Source organism: Ahaetulla prasina, chromosome 2 (genome assembly GCF_028640845.1).
Source record: "Ahaetulla prasina isolate Xishuangbanna chromosome 2, ASM2864084v1, whole genome shotgun sequence".
NCBI lineage: Eukaryota > Metazoa > Chordata > Lepidosauria > Squamata > Colubridae > Ahaetulla > Ahaetulla prasina.
The window spans coordinates 165,068,168-165,089,250 of record NC_080540.1 but is presented as its reverse complement, the minus strand read 5'-3'; the positions used below and the strand labels follow the sequence as shown (position 1 = coordinate 165,089,250).

Here is a 21,083-nt window from a genome sequence, read left to right as displayed (position 1 = left end):
CGTCCCTAATTGATGGATATAAAACCCAAATAATAGACTGGGAAAACCATGGCAACTCATGGAGGCAGATCCATCGTATCTGGGTCACATCTTACTGATGGGTTTAAAGTAGAGTTCTGCAAATGTTTTCAGACTGGAAACTCTTTTGGACTTTATATGGCATGTCAGAGGTTGCAGTCTTAAAAGTAGGTGGGGCTGGAACCAGAACTAGGATTCTTGATTTCATTAGGTTTTCATTAAATGCATTCAATATGGTTAATTTACTTATTCTTCTTTCATTCTTTTCTCCTTTTATTTCATTAAAATTATTACTAAGGGACAATTTTGGAAGAGTTCTTGAGAACACAAGCAAATTTTTGGCCAGAATGCATGCAAACCTCAAGCTGATAGTTATACAACTTTTGTTTGAGGTATAAATTGGAGTTCAACCTGCCCACAACAATTGGCTATAAAAAGCTAAAGGTTCCCCTCGAACATATATGCTAGTCATTCCTGACTCTAGGGGGTGGTGCTCATCTCCATTTCAAAGCTGAAGAGCCAGTGCTGTCCGAAGACATCTTTGTGGTCATGTGGCTGGCATGACTAAACGCCAAAGGCGCACGGAACGCTGTTACCTTCCCACCAAAGGTGGTCCCTATTTTTTCTACTTGCATTTTTTTTTTTTGCATTTTTTTTCGAACTGCTAGGTTGGCAGAAGCTGGGACAAGGAACGGGAGCTCACCCCATTACGTGGCAGTAGGGATTCAAACCGCTGAACTGCTGACCTTTCGATTGACAAGCTCAGTGTCTTAGTATAGGAAGGAGGAATTGATTGTAGGGGAGTTTGGAGGGGAGGATATTACAGAAAGATATCTCGCACTGCTTGCATTCACAAACTGAACAAATGAGAAGCTATTTACTAGCCTGCCTCAGATTGTTACCTTTAGGATGTATCGGGTCAACTTTCAGAATGATGACATGATCAATGGTTATTTAATGGGATCTGCAGTGCAGTCCCACCAATATAGAGAGTACCAGGTTGGTGAGAAGAGCATGTATACCAAAGTTTCTTGGGGGGGGGGTCTCCTTTATATTACACCTACGACTGTTTTGATTTCAGTTCAGTTGGCATACTTCATTCAAAGGTTCTTTCCTGTGGCAGAATTAGATTGGGTTTGGGTTCCCCAAGTCGTCCCAAATTCGTGTGAGAAAATGTATTCATAGAGTAAATCAGGTATCAAATCAAGTTCAAGCATATGAAGCATCCCTTTGTGTGTATGTGTCTGTGTGTCTGTGTGCAACTTCTAGAGTACTGTTCAGAGCCAAAATTGCCAAAGATTGGTAACAAATTATCTTGTGCTTTGGAAGTGCAAAATACACAAAAACTGTATAGATGCCCTAAATCGGTACCACCAATACCAGGGAAATCCTCTTAAAGGAAAAGAGACGTTGCTTCATGTATTTTCTTTGCCTTGCCCAAAGCGGTTTACAACTTCTGAAGGAGCACCTCTTCCATATCAACTGCTTGTTCTTTGAGATCAACAAGCAATTTGTCTGCTGCTCAAAAGAAGGTCTTCTTTGGGATGACCTCCCAGTTCGGAAGCTTAGGCTTTGTTTTTTTTTCCAGTAATGGGTTAAATTCTTTTTATTTGTGTAGGGATTTGAAATCTTTAATCAAGTTCCAATTCATTTTTTTTAAAAAAAAATACCTTGTTAAGGCTGAATACTAAAGTAGCTTTCCTTAACCTCAAAGCCCCCTCCAGATGTGTGGTTCTGTCAGGCCTGGAAGCTATCTTTTGCATTGTCTCTTCAGGCCTGACGTGGACTTTTAACTCCCAGAATTCCCAAATATAATTAGATTGTCTAGGAATTTCGGGGCACTGATATCCATGTGGAGGATATCCAGGATAGATAAACTACACTAACCGGGTATTTTGGCACTATTACTCCTGAAATTCCCAAGCTCCTGTGCCCCTTGATTAATTGGGACTATTACAAAACCAAAAAACCATTTTTTTCAAACATGGCGAGTTGTCTGCTTTTTTTTTTTTTAGTTGATTCTGAGAGGAGGTATTTAATGATTTGTGGTGAGCATTTGGCAAGCCATTTCCATGCTCTTAATTTGCAGTGGAAAGTAATAATTCTTGGAAATGATTAATAGGTTCTGGGCTTCATTTTCCTTCTTTGCCATGGAAATATTCCTTGATAATGTTGAGTTTGTGTCTTCTTATCAATTCTGTAAGACTGATGGAGTGCCGATAGCATTTTGCATCTTCCTACCTCAAAAGCAGATTTTTTCAAAGTGGTAGCTAACCTCTACCTATTTCTTTGAATATGCAGAGTTTTCCCCTGTTTCAATCACCCACTGGAGACAGTACTTTGGCTGGCATTGAATTACATCCCCTCTCCTGGTGTGGTATATTTGGAGCCAGCAGAAAGTTGGCATGGTAGACTGTTCTACAGTCACTTGACTTTAAATGTCAGCATTTCAAAAATAAAATGTGCAATCCTTCCTAGGGAAGATTGAGGCTTATGAGCAACTTGTAAGCCAGAGTAGCAAGAAACTACAATCGCTCCAGAATGAAGAAGGAGACATAGCAGAGGAGTTTTAAGAGTGAGACACTAATCTAACAATACAAATGCACTCCAGAGAGACCCCATTTGGTACATTGATCTTGGTGTCATTGGTCCTTATTAACAAGTCATTAGGAAACTCGGACTGTAACAATTAGCATTTGTACTTAGTATCCAAAGCATTCCTATTATGTTCATTTGGTACATTAAAATGGAATTGTGTCTGGGACAAAGTTGGAACCTGTGCTAATTCTTAGAGAAAGGTAGTCCAGCCATGTTATTGGCTGGAATGAAATAGCGGATCATCGGAAATTACTGGCAATGAAAAAGTATATTGTTTTCCAAAGAAAATGTGGGCAAAAAAAAGGGGGGGGCAGATTTTCAGATACATCTGTAGCATTTCTTTGAAACTATTGTCAGAATATTCCTCATCCTCATGTTGTTCTTGTTTTTGAGAACATCAGGTTGCAATAGCATGATGTTGCCTTCCATTAAGTTTTTATAAAAGCAAGTTTAAGAAAACTCCATTTATTGATTGATTGATTGATTGATTGATTGATTGATTGAACGTATAGGCCATCCATCTTACCTCTTCCACCACACCACCCCTTGGGTTGGATTTTATCTATACTCTTAATATCTTTGTCTGGAGTAGTTATATCCAGAAATAGCTCCATGTTTGCAACTGAGGCACCCAGATAGAAATTGAGAGATTACTAAAGGCAGAATCTTCTTTCCTATGTTGATTGGGGGGGGGGGAATGTAGCCCCATGCAGGAGTGGTGGGTTTCAAAAATTTTTACTACTGGTTCTGTAGGTGTGGCTTGGTGGGCATGGCTTGGTGGGCGTGGAAGGGGAAGGATACTGTAAAATCTCCATTCCCACCCCAGGGGAAGATTACTGCAAAATCCCCATTCCCTCCCGATTAACTGGGACTTGGGAGGCAGAGACTAGATGGGGGAGAAGCCAGTCAGAATTTTTACTACTGGTTCTCCAAACTACTCAAAATTTCCGCTACCGGTTCTCCAAAACGGTCAGAACCTGTTGAAACCCACCTCTGCCATGCAGGTCCATTTCTCTTGTTCCAAGGTTCCTGCAGCTGTTTCTTTTTTTAAACTTAAAAACTCTTTCATGGAGATCTTCCTTCCTCCTCTATTAGTCCCCCTGATAGAAGACAACTTTTCTAAATAGCCACCAAAAAGTATAGAAGCCCATGAATGAACTATTAGCCTACCTTTAAGTGGTTACTGAAGAAGGAGTTGCAGGTTAGAAGATTCTCAAAAGAATATCAGGCTACTACATGAGACGATTTGTAAGCTACAGGCCTCACGCTGGTGTCTTTACCTTGTTCTGGCCGCTTCGTATCACAAATTGGAAAGTATTAGATTCATGTTCATGTAACTTCCTGTTCTTGTAAGTTCATGTAAGTTCATAAGTGTGATAGAGAATTTTTGCCCACCAAGGAGAACAGCATTGTCCCACCTTTCCGCTCCTTATTCTTATTTATTCTTGCATAATCCATTGTACATTCTTAGGGCATCCAAATCTAAACTACACACTCAAACCATCATTTCTCTGTTATCGTGCTGATTTTTCTTACTCCCCCCTTTTCCCTGAGTTTAATCAGCCCCAGCAGACAATCTTAGACAATCTTCTTGGAAAGTAAAGCATTCGGATTGCACAATTTTTGTACTGGCTGGGTTTTTTTTTTTTTCCAACCTTTTTAAATAACTAAATAAAAGTATTCAGTTCCATCATAACTCTGGGCGTTTTAGAATAGAATAGAATGAATAGAATAGAATAGAATAGAATAGAATAGAATTTTTTATTGGCCAAGTGTGATTGGACACACAAGGAATTTGTCTTGGTGCATATGCTCTCAGTGTACACAAAAGAAAAGATGCGTTCATCAAGGTACAACATTTACAACACAATTGATGATCAATATATCAATATAAATCATAAGGATTGCCAGCAACAAGTTATAGTCATACAGTCATAAGTGGAAAGAGATTGGCGATGGGAATTATGAAACGATTAATAGTAGTGCAGATTCAGTAAATAGTCTGACAGTGTTGAGGGAATTATTTGTTTAGCAGAGTGATGGCCTTCGGGAAAAAACTGTTCTTGTGTCTAGTTGTTCTGGTGTGCAGTGCTCTATAGCGTTGTTTTGAGGGTAGGAGTTGAAACAGTTTATGTCCAGGATGCGAGGGATCTGCAAATATTTTCACTTTTAAATATAAAACAAATAATACAAAACCCAAAATAAGAAAAGGTGCACAGCTGGAAATATAATGCAAATTCTATCAGATCAATCATCCCAGAAGGAGTCTGTAACTAATTCAAAGCCTGAATGAAGAGTCAGATTTTAAGGTTTGTTTAAATAAGGTTGGGATGAGGGCCATACGAAGCTGCCTGGGAACATTTTCTAAAGCAGTGCTGCAATAGAGAATGTCACTTCCTGGGTCCCATCAGATGATATTATAGGTAGTCCTCGACTTACGACCACAATTGAGCCCCAAATGTATGTTGCTAAGTGAGACATGTGTTAAGTGAGTTTGCCTCATTTTATGACTTTTCTTGCCACAGTTGTTTAGTGAATCATTGCAGTTGTTAAGTTAGCAACCCGGTTGTTAAATGAATCTGGCTTCCCCATTGATTTCGCTTGTCAGAAGGTCGCAAAAGGGGATCACATGACCCCGGGACGCTACAACCGTCATAAATATGAACCGGTTGCCAAGCATCTGAATTTTGATCACATGACCCTGGGGGGGATGCTGCAACGGTCGTAAGTCTGAAAAACAGCCATAAGTCATTTTTTTCAGTCCCATTGTAACTTTGAAGGGTCACTAAATGAAGTGTTGTAAGTCGAGGACTACCTGTACTGTATAATTGATGGGATCAAAGCCTGCCATTTCTATCCAGTTGTGTAGGACAGCTTAAAGCTACATAACATAGATGCCCCTCAGATAACAAGGCTCTACTATGCCTTAGAACAGTGATGGTGAACATTTTTGAGTGGCATCAAGTGCCAAAAAGGGAGCGTGCATGCACATCTTGGCCGCAACGTGGAAGAGGAGTTGCCCAGGGTGCATCCGCGTCTCTAAAAATGAACTTCTGGTTTCAGGTCTTCCGGGTTTCTGGCGCGCAGGCACACGCGATGATCAGCTGGCCGGGCGCGCATGCTCATGCAGGAAAACGGAAGACCAGCTCATCTAATTTCCAACACTGCCACATGCAAAAAGGCCAGATGATTGTCATGCGCACATGCTCACCAGAAACCTGGATGAAGAACAGGCAATACCACGTGTGCCAGGCGACATGGCTCGCATGCCACTTAGAGCACACGTGCCATAGATTCGCCATCACAGCCTTAGGAGATAATAATTAGCATTTTGAATTGTTCTGGAAGCCTGCTGGGAACCAATGCAGCTCACAGAGCAGAAATGTTATATGGACGCACTGCCTCTATTGCTTCGTGTGAATAAGCTCTAGCTTTTAAGTGATTTTCAGTAACAGCCCCATATACAGCACATGCAACGTGATCAGTGTGGAGTATGTACAACTATGGAGGCAGATGACACATTATATGATTTTTTTTTGTGAAGGCTTTCCCGCCCACAGCTGCCATCTGCTCCTTTGAGCAGGAACTATAATTCCACGAAGATCCCTAAGTTATGCACTGGTGCCAAAGAAGGAAGTGTAGTCCTATTCAGTGCTACAGATTGAAAACTTCTCCTGGCCTTGGTAGTCCAAATACTAACACCAGCCTAATTTTGTTAAAGGTTGAGTTTGTACTATCCCCATGCCAGTTCTGCCAGAGATTCTATGAATCAATGCTTTCCACAAATCTGGTTAATTTTGCTATGGGATTCTTCTGTGATTTAATAGGAAAGGAAGATCTTGTTGAAATCAAAGCATAACCTTTAAAAAAAATCAATGCCTTCAGGAATCTTTTGTTTCTGCAGCTCAATTTTGGAAGAGGTATGGGGAAGCCTTGCAGATCCCAAAGTGATAATGTACTGGTGTTTGTTTGTTTATTTGTATCCTGCTTTTATTATTTTTACAAGTAGCGCAAGGCAGCAAACATATCCCACACACCTTCCTCCTTCTATTCTCCCCAACAACCCTGTGAGGTGGGTTGGACTGAGAGGCTCAAAATTTATACAAAATCATACTCCACGTGTGATTTGCAGGTATAAATGCCACCTCTGTTCCTTTTTTCCTCTTTCTAAATAGGTATGAATGCCGCTGTGCGAGCAGTGGTCCGAGTGGGGATATACACTGGTGCCAAAGTATATTTTGTTCATGAGGTGAGTAGATGGGATGGTTCCCTCACTCAGTGATGTCTTTGTTAGCTTTGTTAAGCATTGCAGCTCTAGCTAAGAAAGGGAATGGCTGGCTTTGTCATCTTGGCATTTAACACTCCTGCTAGCCTGACCGGCATAAGTGAGTATTGCATCAATATCCCTCACCCCTAATTAATCCTCATCTACTCAAACAATAGAGGATAGTGATGCAACCCCATTTTAATCTGCCAAGAGAGATAGGAATACCGCTTTCAAATATTCCCTGATGTGCCAAACTACTTCTCCCATTTTTTTTTCTTATCTACAGAAATTTTGTGTAAGTACAAAACACAAAAGACTTCTGTTTTCTCCCAACATTTTTCAAATAACACAGCTAATCTGTGTGCATGCCAAGAGTATGTCTGCACAAATATGCACCCATCCATAGAGAGGGAAAAGATTTGTAACCTATCTCTTTTCTTTCTAAAAGATATGTAATTTTCTGTGCCTGCATGGAGATCTTATATATGATCTTCATTTTTATAATGGCACTCTACCTTTCTTCTTCCTTATACCGTATAGGTCAAGCCATAGACTTCTAAATCCAAACTATTGAAAATAATCTCCTTATTTCTGTTTGTACATTGGTAATTACACTATTTTTTTTTGTTTGTTTTTGTTTACATTTATACCCCGCCCTTCTCCGAAGACTCAGGGTGGCTTACAGTGTATAAGGCAATAGTCTCATTCTATTTGTATATTTTTACAAAGTCAACTTATTGCCCCCCCAACAATCTGGGTCCTCATTTTACCTACCTTATAAAGGATGGAAGGCTGAGTCAACCTTGGGCCGGGCTTGAACCTGCAGTAATTGCAGGCTTTTGTGTTCTTAATAACAGGCCTTACCAGGCTGAGCTATCCGGACAATTTCAGCATTGTCGTGTCCCACTCCTCCGCTGACGGCCGGGTCAGGGAAATCCGAATCAGGCTTGCCTCTGCAGCTCTGCCCAAAGTCCTAGCAAAGTCCTCAGAGCAGGCAGGAGACCAGTAAGTGACTTCAGCAAGATAAGTTCGACTTTGCCTGACTCAGAGACTGCCAGAAAGCAGATCCTTTATATAGGCCATGGGGTGTGGCTCCATGACTCAGCACTCATTAAGGCCTGCCCCTCCCTTCCTTCTGTTGCCTCCGCCTATCCAATCTTCTGATGCGAGGGTCACTCCAATCAGCTGTTGGAAGTAAACTTTCCTCAGGCTCACATGCTGTGGAGGAGGGGGAGGGGTCTAGCTGCTCCGTTTGCCTGGGCATGGAGCCAGGGCTGGGGCCGGAGGATGCTCCCTCCTCTGCAGCCTGCTTGGGCATGGAGCCAGGGCTGGGACCGGGAGGTGCCCCCTCCTCTGCAGCTTGTCTGGGCATGGAGCCAGGACTGGGGCCGGGAGGCATACATTCCTCCGTGTTCGGGAGCAGATAAGCAGACCCCGGCTGCGGTGAGAGCGGACAAGACACAACAAGCATTTTGATATGGAAATGGTCCAAATGAGAATTTAATTGTAACCTTTGCATTTTCATGCGGAGAGCATTCAAACAATATAATATTCCAACTTTTATTTTCTGGTCCTCACTCTCTTTTTTTTCTGGGAAAAGTCCAAGGAAAGATGGGAGAATGTCACTGTATTTTGCTCTGTGACCTTAGAAGCTCTTGGGCTCAAGATAGGGAACACTGACTTTTTTAATGCTTTAGTTTTTTTGTTTTCAAAACCGAGGACCACAGGAATGTAGCTTGGTGGGGCCATATCACCAGAGAGAATGGGGCATGGATGGAGAGCTTGGCAGATAATGAAACGGGCATGATGCATATCGTGCAAATTTTTCGGTTTGTGTAATTGCATTTGGGTGCATAATTGCAGCATTACATGATGACATTAGTGTGTGCATGTGATTTTTGCTTCACTGTGTTTGCTGTGGAACCCCTGCTGGAGCATGGTTGAAATTGTTAGACTTTAAAAAATATTTTGGAATGATAAGGAGAAGTTATTTATATCTTATGCTTTACTCCCGAACTCCCCCCCCCAAAAAAAAATTATATTGCCTTTATGTAATGGATTGCAGTGAAATTTTGGTAATGCAGTCCTGGGGGATTTTGGAGGCCATGGTTATGGTCTAGAGCTCACTTATTTGTGGTGTATGCTAGAAAACTCTCCCCCCCCTCTTTGGTGTCATTTAGGGACACTGTTGAATGTGTGCCTTTCTTGTCTTTGGCTTAGCACTGAGCATATTTGGAGACCATGTCAAATTGCCATGTCCATATTGCTGACATGATGCTTTTGGCTTATGTTGTCCTAATTCCCGCACTAAAGGTTTCTGGAAAACAGAATAGAAAGGGACAGTATGAATAGCATAGTGTAGTGTTGGTTATGCCAAACTTGCTACAATCATGCCAAAAACTCAGATTCAGAATGCCTCTTGTTCTGTTGCTTCCTGTTCAATGTTTTCAGTTGCTAAAGAACTTCACAGGAATTCCACACCTTGGCCAAATCTGGCCCTGCCTTGTACTGTATTTAAAAGACGTTTTACCTTGAGCATTCCCCCTTATGCAATTAAATTGTATGTATCTTTCAATCCTTTGAGGTAGGCAAGGTCAAGAAAAATTGTATCTTAAGATACAATAACAAAATCTTTACGTTTCTCTCCTCCCATCTTTTACTAAAGAGCATCAAGACAGATTTATTTTCAGTTTCTTTCTAATGCTTTCTTCTGAGTAATCTCTTTAATAGGATCCTCCTTAATGGCTCCTTCATTCCTTTCCTATTCCCAAGGTTAGTTCTACCTTCCTTTTCAGTATCTCACCTTATCTAGCTCATTTTCCACAATCTGTTCTGCCTTGTTTTGTTCCAGGGTTACCAAGGGCTTGTGGATGGAGGTGATAACATTAAAGAAGCAACATGGGAAAGTGTATCTATGATGCTGCAGCTGGTGAGTCAGTTTGCCAGACTCATGTTTGAAATTGATGAAGAGCTGTCATCCCCACCAGAAGTGTTGCCCAAGCTAAGATATCAGAAAGGCCTTTGAAGCTCAAGTGGAATGAAGATATAAAATAGTTTTGATGTCTTCATGATATTTAGAACTATAACTCCCAAAATACCCATCAACTATGTTCACTAGGATATTGGGAAGTTGTAATCCCAGGAGATCCAAGGTCATAGTTTCTGACAGCATCAGAGTAAAAAGTATACAGGTAGTCCTCGACTTATGATCATAATTGAACCCAAAATTTCTCTTGCTGAGGCATTTATTAAGTGACTTTTGCCCCATTTGATGACCTTTCATGTCACAGTTGTTAAGTGAATCATTGCAGTTGTTAAGTTAGTGACTTTGCTTGTCAGAAAGTCGCAAAAGGGGATCACATGACCCTGGGACACCACAATTATCATAAATATGAACCGGTTGCTAAGCAGCTGAATTTTGATCACATGACCATGGGGATGCTGCAACTATCTTAAGTGTGAAAAACAGCCATAAATCAATTTTTTCAGTCCCATTGTAACTTTGAACAGTCACTAAATAAACTGTTGTAAGTTTTAGGACTACGTGTATTTCTTTGGTTCTACTCCATTATGTTTCCTAATTTTATTTTTAATCTGCCCTTGTAATTTCTACTTCTACTTCTTAGTGTTGGTGCTATTTTAGTCAGGTATCAGCATCAGGAGGAACAAGGAGTGGCAAGAGACACCAATGATAATGGACTTACCTACTTCTTCTATATTCTAAATGAATTTGAGACCCAGGTTTCAGTAGTTTATGATTTGAAGCTAAATGTTTATTACAGTGCCTATCAAAAAAAGCTTCAAGGAATGTTGTGGGAAAGGTGGCACCACTTTAATGGGAATTAAAGTTTCTGAGATGGCATTCCTAGACTCAGAGGTCAGATAAGATGAGGAGCTGAATATTGCACATGAAATTATGTTCATAAATCCTCCAATCTTGACCCAAAGGTGTTTTTTCAGGAGGCAACTGGACTTTCTTGTTTTTTCTTTTGAAGACGTTTCGCTTCTCATCCAAGAAGCTTCTTCAGCTCTGACAGGATAGTGGGGAATGGAGTCCTGTCAGAGCTGAAGAAGCTTCTTGGATGAGAAGTGAAACGTCCTCAAAAGGGGGAAAAAAAACAAGTCCAGTTGCCTCCAGAAAAAGCACCTTTGGGACAACCGTGACCTGGATGACTGAGAATCTCTACATACTTTTCATTCTAGCAATAATTAAAACAGAAGTACTGTAAGACATTCAAGTGTATTGAAAGACCAACTTCCTCTAGGCATGAAGGGAGGCATTTGGACTATAGGACTAAACCTCAACAAGAAAGCCAAATGGTGAACTTTCAAGTAAATGCAACAGCCCAGATTTTCCTGAGAGGGTTTTTTATATGTATTGTTTCAACTCTGATAATCTCAACCAGCCTGACTATAAACTTGGAAGCTATGGAGATTTTAGTATATAGCTAAATAATTTGATCGTCAGAATAAACTACTGCAAAATACAACAATTGAACTAGAAAAGAAAAGACCCTCCATAACCCTGTTTCCCCGAAAATAAGACATCCCCTGATCATAAGCCCAATCGTGCCTTTTAGTGCATGCGCTAAAATAAGCCCCGCCCCCTGAAAATAAGCCTTTCCCAAAAATATTTAAATACATGAGCAGCTGGTCCCCGCCATTTCCTCTGGTTTCCTCCATGTATCCCAAAATAATAAGTCCCCAAAAATAAGGCCAAGCATTTATTTCGGTGTTCAAAAAAAAATAAGATAGGGTCTTATTTTGGGGTAAACACCATAATTATAAAAGGAGTCACAGAGACTAGCAACTATTAAGATATTCAAAGCATAAATAAGCTCCCAGATCCTGTATGTTTTGCAGTTGTGCATTTGCCAAAAACCAGTTCACATTTTAAAACATTTATCTATTTCATGTCCCTTACTTCTTTTAAATCTCTAATTTATCGGCAAGATTTGAATATGTGTGATTACCTTATGGTGGGGGCCTATGTTTGTCAAATTACTTAGTGGCTTAAACTGTTTTATTAGGATTCTTAGCTGCTATAATTCTTTATTTCAACACAGACTGGAAAATCCAGTTCCTAAAGGATATATGGCAGTGTAGTTTTTCAAGCCAGCGGCTGCTAACAATGAGGCTTGATAGAGCCGAAGCTGAAATAAAAAATACATTCTATATGTAGGTAAGGAAGCCTCTGCCAGATTCCATGTTGAGGATTAGTAGAAAGCTGATCAACCAGGCAAATACCTGTTTGACCTCACATGATTAAATCCCTGTAGAGCTTTCTCCCAGTTTGTTTTATCATTCTACCCCTTACAGTAATAAAGAGAAAGGACAGTAATGTCCAATACAATTGAAGCAATCATACCCGTGGTATTTTTAAGAAATCAATTTATGCATTTATGTATTACCTTCTCGATAAATTTGTGAACTTTAACCTTATCATTCCACTCATATTCAATAAACTTGATCAAACAGAAGATTATTAGATGTACCTCTTCTAAAGGGATCGGTGCCTTGAGATCGTTAGAACACCATGACCTTTGCTTTGGTTGGGATCGCTGGCAAGGTCGAGCGCCTTAAATGTAATGATACCATCTCAGCCAGGGTCACAATGAATGTCTTGAGGCCTAAAATAACTTGAAATTGGAGATAACCTTTGCCTGCAAGCATACTTGCATTGGTGGGGAGGAAAGGCTGTCTGGATTTAATAAACAAGAATTGCAGGGGATTCCGTTCCAGTTAAGTTTCTCGGTTGCTAGCCAGACCCTGTACCGTGGCTGGAGACGCAGAGGATAAATTTGTCCACAGATCATTTAGCCCATGATATTTACAAGCATCCTTATGCACTCTTGGATACTGCTCCACCATTTGCAATGAAGGTTTCAGTGATCATGAAGATGCTCTAATCAGGTCAACGCAATGGATTTGCAAACAAGAGAAGTGTAGCATTTTATACAGGGTGAAGATAAGCCTTGTTTTTTTTCATTTTCCTAAAGTATGAATTGCAACTTAAGGAAATGTTATGAATTCTGTAAAATATTGGTTCGTTGACACTTAACACCAACAAGCCATCATGATCATCTTCGTTATCATTACCACTATTATCATCATATTACTATTGTGGGGACTTTGGTGCTCTCTGAGCTTGATGGTTTTCTTGCAGATATTTCATTACCCAACTAAGTAACCTTATCAGTGCTAGAAGGGAGTGGGGATTGTTCTCTATTTATATGCAAAGAGTTTGCACTTTCAGTGCTCCCTTCTAGCATTGATTTTGTCTCCTTTCAGGGGGGCACAGTAATCGGAAGTGCCAGGTGCATGGACTTCCGCAAGCGAGAAGGACGCCTGAAAGCTGCTTGCAACCTGGTAAAGAGAGGAATAACCAACCTCTGTGTCATTGGTGGTGATGGAAGTTTGACTGGAGCAGACACTTTCCGAGCAGAATGGAGCAATTTGCTACAGGAGCTGGTTAAGACAGGTACCACAGTTACGCAAAGGCAAGTTAAGAACTGCGGTCAAAAGTAAAAACACATCAGATTCACAAATGTGACCTCCCAGCTGCGATTGGATCAATTTTTTTTCCTGGCTTGATCCACTTAGTTGCAGATTTGAATATCGTTGCCTTTGCCTCGCTGATTCACAAGTCCTCTTTAAATCGTGATTTAAAGCTCTGACTCCCGCTCTCTGACGGGAAGATAAAAGTTTTACTGACCCAATCTGATGTGGTGGGTGAAAGGATAAGCAGTGGCTAGAACCAGAGTCTCAGTAAGGCAGATTAGGAATATTCTCCAAGTTGCCCTGCCCTGATAGTGAATAGTAAAGCTTAGCAGAGATGCAGATGCAAAATGGAAGTGTTCACACAGCAATCGCTTAGGTATAATTTAAGCCAAATATCTCTTTTCCCAGAGTTGTGCTCTGAGCCCCAGGAAAAAACGCAGTTGCCTTACAATGTTTCCAACACATTTTGCAGGCACCCCTTTGCAGAGGTAGGTTTCAGCAGGTTCTGACCAGTTCTGGAGAACTGATAGTGGAAATTTTGAGTAGTTTGGAAAACCGGTGGTAAAAGTTCTGACTGGCCCCACCCCCATCTATTCTCTGCCTCCCGAGTCCCAGCTGATCGGGAGGAAATGGGGATTTTGCAGTAACCTTCCCCTGCCATGCCCACCAAGCGACACTCACCAAGCCACGCCCACCCAACCATGCCACACCCACCAAGCCACACCCACAGAACCAGTAGTAAAAAATTTTGAAACCCACCACTGCCCCTATGGACTCTAAATCACATTTTGCTCTACAAATCCACATTTCTGGACATTTCTGCATCTCTGAAGGGTTCCCACCAGAGCCACAGTTTGTGTGCTGTGTTATATTCCAGAATTATGTGGTTTATTGCAATTCTGAGAGAGCCAACAGTGTCTTTCCATATCTTTATATCTGTGCGTGTTCCTCTGTAATTCAGTTCCTGAGCCAGGTTTTTCTCCTTTGTGGCAACTCTTAGTGTAAAACAACTAGCCTAAAATGTTGCTTTACCAAGACCTGGCCTACAGAGGTTTTTCATCCCCCCTCCCCCCCCAATGAAGAATGAATTGCAACAGTGACATTATTATAATTTCTGCTGGTATTAATTGGTTCTCCGTTCTCTTTAAGGGAGCATCACATCAGATGAAGCCAAAAAGTCCAGCTATCTGAACATTGTTGGCATGGTTGGTTCTATTGACAATGATTTTTGCGGGACTGACATGACCATCGGTACAGATTCTGCTCTCCACAGGATAATGGAGATAGTGGATGCCATCACCACCACTGCTCAAAGGTAAAGCCCGTAGATACTGTATTCCACCATTTTGTAATCTTCCTCAAGAAACTGGGCAATATGGCATTTGGGCAGGAATTCAAGTATGAAAGGGCGGGGAAAAAACAGAATCAAATCAACTATGAGAAACAGAAACCTTTTTCTCTTTGCTATGCAACAGAAAAGTATACAAGGCCAGAAAGAAAAAAATAGGCAGAAAACAATATGAATATCTAACTCTCCTATTATAGGCTGAAGATGTACATGCCAACCTGATTGACAAATAGTTTATTATAGAATAGCAAGCAGTCATTTAAAAAAAGTACATAAAACTTTCAAAATAAAAAACAGCACATTGGCTCAAGAATCAGTCAAAATGTGCAAATCACAGAAGTGGATTTTTTCTTTTTAATTTTCTGCAGAAACTACCTACTTGTATTCCTGCTTTGAGCATTATGAGTATATGACTACTGCAAATAAATGTGTTTTATGGTCACTGCCAGTGTTTTACTTTGGTTTTATCTTACAGCCATCAGAGGACATTTGTGCTGGAAGTGATGGGACGTCACTGTGGGTAGGAAATTGTTTTGTTACACTGAGATTGGTTTAACGTGGAAAAGGTTGTCCTAAAACTATTAAATCATGATTACTAGTATATAAACAATGGTTGTGAGAATGGTCCAGTCTTCTTGCTCCTACTACTACTGCTAGTATTAATTCCTCCAGCTTGGCATGATAATTGAAATATCTTCCTTCAGTTTTTGATGAGGGGGTCACCAAAGAGTAAATGTGGTTAAGCTTGACTACAGTTATTACAATCAAGGCAGTTTTGTAAATTATGATTTTGAGGCCAGGTTGTTTCCACTAATTATAGTTAAGGCTAGTCACAATTTTTCTGGATTCAGGCAAACATGAAAAAGATACTTTATCAAAAATAGAACTGAAAGTTTGTTGCTTGCGAAGAACATTGAAAGAGGAATAGGTCAGCCCAATACTTGGCTATTGAAAACAGAAAGCTGTCAGTTTTCTCTGGAGAAGATAAGAAGTAGTATATTTTTTTGCCAAGTCTTGCTTTAGTGTGCAGTTCAAAAGTGGATAACCTGTTGTTTTCCAAATATTATTAAATAAACCTGAGCATCTCTCAACGTTGGTCTTTCTAACCACAGCTGCTAAGAACAGCACCCCAGCAACCTCTGAGAGACCACAGCTTTGAATCCAGCTGTTTTTTTGCGATAGCACCTTCCTATCTTGGCATTTAAGTTGCTAGTTAAATCTTGCACAATATTGGTAACTGCTCACATTCCACGTTTTTTCACTCCTCTCCTAGTTATCTAGCCCTTATCACGGCGTTGGCAAGTGGTGCAGACTGGGTTTTCATTCCAGAATCCCCACCAGAAGATGGCTGGGAGGATCACTTGTGCAGAAGGCTAACTGAGGTAATCAAAATACGAAACATCCAAATTTGAAAACTGGTGACTAATCACCAAAGCAATGGAAATAGCAGTGGAATTTCCTTCTTAGTAAGTTTAGGCAATGAGAAGGAAGGACTCACTGGAGAAGAGCCTAATGCTGGGAATGATTGAGGGCAAAAGAAGAAGGGGACGACAGAGAACGAAGTGGCTGGATGAAGTGAAACAATAGGTGTGAGCTTAAATGGGCTCCAGAGCAGGGGTCTCCAACCTTGGCAACTTTAAGACGTGGACTTTGCTGGCTGAGGAATTCTGGGAGTTGAAGTCCATAAGTCTTAAAGTTGCCAAGGTTGGAGACCCCTGCTCCAAAAGATGGTAGAGGACAGGAAGGCCTGGAAGAACATTGTCCATGGTGTTGCGGTGGATCGGACACGACTGCAACTAACAACAACAAAAGTATAGGTATACCTCGGAGATATTGTGGGATTTGGTTTCAGACTACTGCAATAAAGCAAATATTGCAACAAAGCAAGTAAAAAAATTTTGGGTTTCCCGAAATTATACATCATATACACTGGATCTCACAATCAAAATCTCAACTTAAATTTAACCTCATTACATTTTTAAAACTCTAGCAAAATGAAAAATAATAACAAGAGGGAAGAAACATATGTCTCACAAATTTCATTTGACTTTCTTTAAAGATTCCCTTTAAAATAAGCTACTATGACTTCTTTCAAGCTTCGATTATAAAAAAAAACAATGCTGGTTTAATTCTGTGTTTAACAGTAATTTAACAGTAGTCAGGCGGATATAATAATGAGTTCTATCAAAGTCACTGGAGCATTGAAGGGATTTCCAAAGATAGCTCTTCCCTGTCTTTGACTCAACAAGGTCTTCTGCAGGCTGATAGATCCCATTTCTCCAAACCTAAGACTGAATCCCATTTTAAAATCGATCTGTTTTCCTTCTTTTCTTGCAGACAAGAACTCGAGGCTCAAGGCTGAACATCATTATTGTGGCTGAAGGAGCAATTGATAGACATGGCAAAGCCATCACTTCTGAAGACATTAAGAGTGTGAGTGACTCAGAGCTGTATGTGATTGACTCATTCCTTGCCTAACACTGCAGTAGGAGCCAAAATAAAATTATGTGGGAAGTCAACTGTGAGAAATCTTAAGCTTCAGGACAATTAAAAGAACCAGTTCAGACCAGTGGTGGGGTTCAAATTTTTTTGCTACTGGTTCTGTGGGCTTGGCTTGGTGGGCATGGCATGGCTTGGTGGGCGTGGCATGGGAAGGATACTGTAAAATCTCCATTCCCTCCCCACTCCAGGGGAAGGTTACTGCAAAATCCCCATTCCCTCCCAATCAGCTGGGACTCGGGAGGCAGAGAATAAATGGGGGTGGGGCCAATCAGAGGTGGTATTTACCGGTTCTCCAAACTAGTCAAAATTTCCGCTACCAGTTCTCCAGAACTGGTCAGAACCTGTTGAAACCCACCTCTGCTTCAGACCAACAGGCAAATTAAGTGAAAGTTTAACTAGTTTCTGCTATTATAAGATGCGTTTTAAAGAGTGTAAGATCTAGTATTTGAATGCTTCCCCCTCAATTCCAAAGTTCTTAGCAAACCAGGAAAGGGGAGGCCATTTTTGCCCTCCCGGAAGCTTGAGGAAAGCCTCTGGAGCCCGGAGAGGAAAAAAATGCCCCACCATGGTGCAGGAGGCCGAGAACCCCTTGCTAAAATTTTTGAAGGCTACCCCTGCTAGTCAGTGAAGACAAGTCAATTATTCCACCCCCCCAACCCCAGTAAGTAGAAGTCTGGGCCTAAAATAAAATTTGCAGAAGAAGAAAAAAAGAATGATGTTTAAGAAGCAGGCAAACAGACAGCTTCCAGGTAGCTTTCCAACCTTGCCACAGCGGTACGTGTATCCACAAGCAAATCGGGCAATATCCCTTTATTTTTCCTCCTCTCAATGCAGATGGCTCCCCATAACCCAACTCTCTTGAACACATGCAGCTACAAGCAGTTTGTCCAAAAGACTTTAAAATTTCGAGAGCTAGAAACTTGATTTGAGGGGAAGAAGGTTGAGATTCGCATGATTCCAGGGGCTGCATTCCACTTTTGATGCATTAATTGTGGAATTTTGTCAAAAACTCCAATTGTTGTATTTCTCTTCCCTTTCCAGCTGGTTGTGAAACACCTGGGTTTTGATACAAGAGTCACCATCCTAGGACATGTGCAGCGTGGTGGGACCCCCTCTGCCTTTGATCGTGTTCTGGTAATAATAATACTAATCATCATCATCATCTGTTCTAAATGTGTTTTCCCGATGCTGTATTTATTAAGTTTTAGAGCAAAAAACTCTGCCCTAATGACCAGCTGGGTAGGCGAGGCTCGGTGGTCATGTGACTGTGTGGGCGTGGCCAATTCAACATCACTCAGGTCGATGGGGGCTTCACCTTAGCTGTTGCAATGTAATAAGGGTTAACCAGAGAGGCAGTTTCTGTAAGCAGGGCAATAAATATTAGGCTAGAAACATCACCAGAATGTTACCTTCCTGCCTTCCTTACAGGATTAGCCCTGTAAAGTGATAAAAAAAAACAAAATAAGGTTTCTTCCAACAACCGGTTCTCTGAACTGCTTAGAAAGTTAATAACCGGTTCTCCTAAATAGGTGCGAACTGGCTGAATCCCACCACTGCTGCTAAATTTCCGGCATAAATTTTTCAGGAGGTGAGAAAATGAGCATTTCCAAAAACAGGAATGATCATTCAGTGGGGGCAAAAAGAGGAAGGATCTGTGATCTTTCTAGGACAGTGATGGTAAACCTTTTGGATTCAGCACATCAAAATGTCAGAAAAAGCCTAACTTTGTTGGCGTGTCACCATTACCCTTGAAGAAAAAGGAAACAATTACTCTATCTGCCGCCACCCCATTTGCCCATCTAGACCACCCTGAATAGCAGCACTCAGCAGCAATGCCAAGGGTTGGCCTTGAGGTTCAGGCCCAGGCCTCGACTTCAGTCCTAACCCCAGTGCTGCCACTCAGACAGGCCACCTTATGCCATTCCCTAAGGCAGGCGCACCTTCAGGAATGGTGCAATTGCCCCCATGGCCCAGCACTCCCCCGAATCTCCTGGGTGTGTCTTCTTTCTGTTGTTAAGTCACTGCAGCCTGAGACTGTTCTGGGTCTCATGAGGCCTTCGTTCTTGAAGCAGCTTTGGAGAATGAGCTCTTTCATGACCTTGTGCAGCTTCCACAACCCACATGAAAGGATGCCCAGTTGTAAGGCAATTTTTGGAGGCTCAGGAGGCCATACAAGGTCATGGCTTCCCTCCCACAACATCCAGAGGGTCTAGAGGCCCTGTAAGAGCACACCCTGTTCTTGCACAGCCTCCTGAGTCTCTGAAAATCATGCAAAAACTGGGCATGTTTCTTGGATAGTTGTTGGGTGTTGCTGAATGCTAGCTGTCACCCACAATGTTGTGGCATGTCACTTTTAACACACTTGCCATAAGTTTGCCACCATAGGAAAAGTTAATGTGTTTTGGTTTTCCCCCCAGTAATTGTTAAGACTTCCCCGACTTGATCTGTTGGTTCTAATCACCAAACTGCCTTCTAATAACAAACAGAAGTTTTTCTTCAACAGGACTGGAGAAAAAGTGCAGTTACTTAGAGACAGAGACAAGGAGGTGTAGGCATGCTTTGCTATCTTCCCCTTTAAAAAAATGTTGTCAAAATTAAGAGAATTCCTATGTTTTGACTAATCCTTGATCGTCTGGTATAGACGGCAGGTCTTCATAATTATTGAAAAACCTCACTGTGTATGCTCAGAGGCTCAGTCCAATGGTGAAATGCAAAATTTTTTGCTACAGGTTCTGTGGGTGTGGCTTGGTGGTGGGATCATGTGACTGGGTGGGTGTGGCCAACTTTAAAAAAAAACTTTTTAAAGCATTTTATACTACCTATTCGCCCGAACCGGTAGTAAAAAAATGCTTTAAAAAGGTTAAAAAAAGATTCCGATGATCGCGTGGCACAGGTGTGATCATTGGAACCTTTTCTTAGCTTTTTAAAGCATTTTTTACTACCGGTTCGCCTGAATAGGGACAAACTGGTAGCATTTCACCCCTGGCTCAGTGTTATGTACAATCTTATATTTCATGCTTGAATTTGGCATTGAACATGAGTTCAGCTGCATCGTCCTAAAATGTAATGAATTAAACAACAAAAAAAACCACTTCCTGAGGCAAAGGTTGATTTCTTTTCCTTTCCCCTTTTTTGGGGCATGAAAACAATTTCAGTTGGGAAAGTGCAGGGCTATAGGATATAATTATATATAGTATAATATTTAAGTAATCTTTATTTTCCATTCTATCATTGAAGCTGAAGGCTCTGGGGGGGGAGGGGGGGTTCTAGCAAAACACAACCACAGTCCTACATCTTAACCAAATACAGGCTTTGGTGTGACAGCCTGAGTTGTTTGCTTGAGGAACCACAGTGACTTAATAAAGCAATGAAAAGTACTGGAGTAAGCAGGGAAGGCCTCTCCTGTGGCTGTTCCATCATTTAGATGCAGTTGTGAACAATTATGAGGTAACCTGAATGAAAATCTGGGGAAAGTCCCAATTTCCCTAATATATTTCTCCCCCCCCCCTTTTTTTTTTTAATCTCATAGGGAAGCAGGATGGGTGTGGAAGCTGTTATGGCTTTGATGGAAGGAACTCCAGATACCCCAGCATGTGTTGTCAGTCTGTCTGGTAATCAGGCCATCCGCCTTCCTCTTATGGAGTGTGTTCAAGTGGTAAGCATTTACCTCACTGATCTGTGAGATATTATTTTACCATCATTCATATATATATATATGGGTGGGTTCTATTGTTTTAACAAGCCCTTTCTCTTCCTGAGCAATTGCCGTTTCTCCAAAAACGGTAGCTTTTAATGTACTTGGAAGAAAGCCCTAGGCCAGTGACGGCGAACCTTTTTGGCACCGAGTGC

General features: G+C 41.2%; 1 protein-coding gene across 2 annotated transcripts in view; it reads left to right on the top strand.

Moving 5' to 3' along the window:
- The window catches only part of LOC131193693 (ATP-dependent 6-phosphofructokinase, muscle type-like), a 66,005-nt gene that overhangs the window by 12,374 nt on the left and 32,548 nt on the right, over positions 1-21,083 (top strand). For both annotated transcript variants that reach the window (XM_058174165.1, XM_058174164.1), the window contains exons 3-11: positions 6,792-6,865; positions 9,735-9,812; positions 13,175-13,364; positions 14,534-14,699; positions 15,208-15,252; positions 16,006-16,114; positions 17,070-17,165; positions 18,276-18,368; positions 20,764-20,889. In XM_058174165.1, coding sequence (XP_058030148.1) covers positions 6,792-6,865; positions 9,735-9,812; positions 13,175-13,364; positions 14,534-14,699; positions 15,208-15,252; positions 16,006-16,114; positions 17,070-17,165; positions 18,276-18,368; positions 20,764-20,889 — 977 coding nt within the window. The remainder of the gene's footprint in view (positions 1-6,791; positions 6,866-9,734; positions 9,813-13,174; positions 13,365-14,533; positions 14,700-15,207; positions 15,253-16,005; positions 16,115-17,069; positions 17,166-18,275; positions 18,369-20,763; positions 20,890-21,083) is intronic.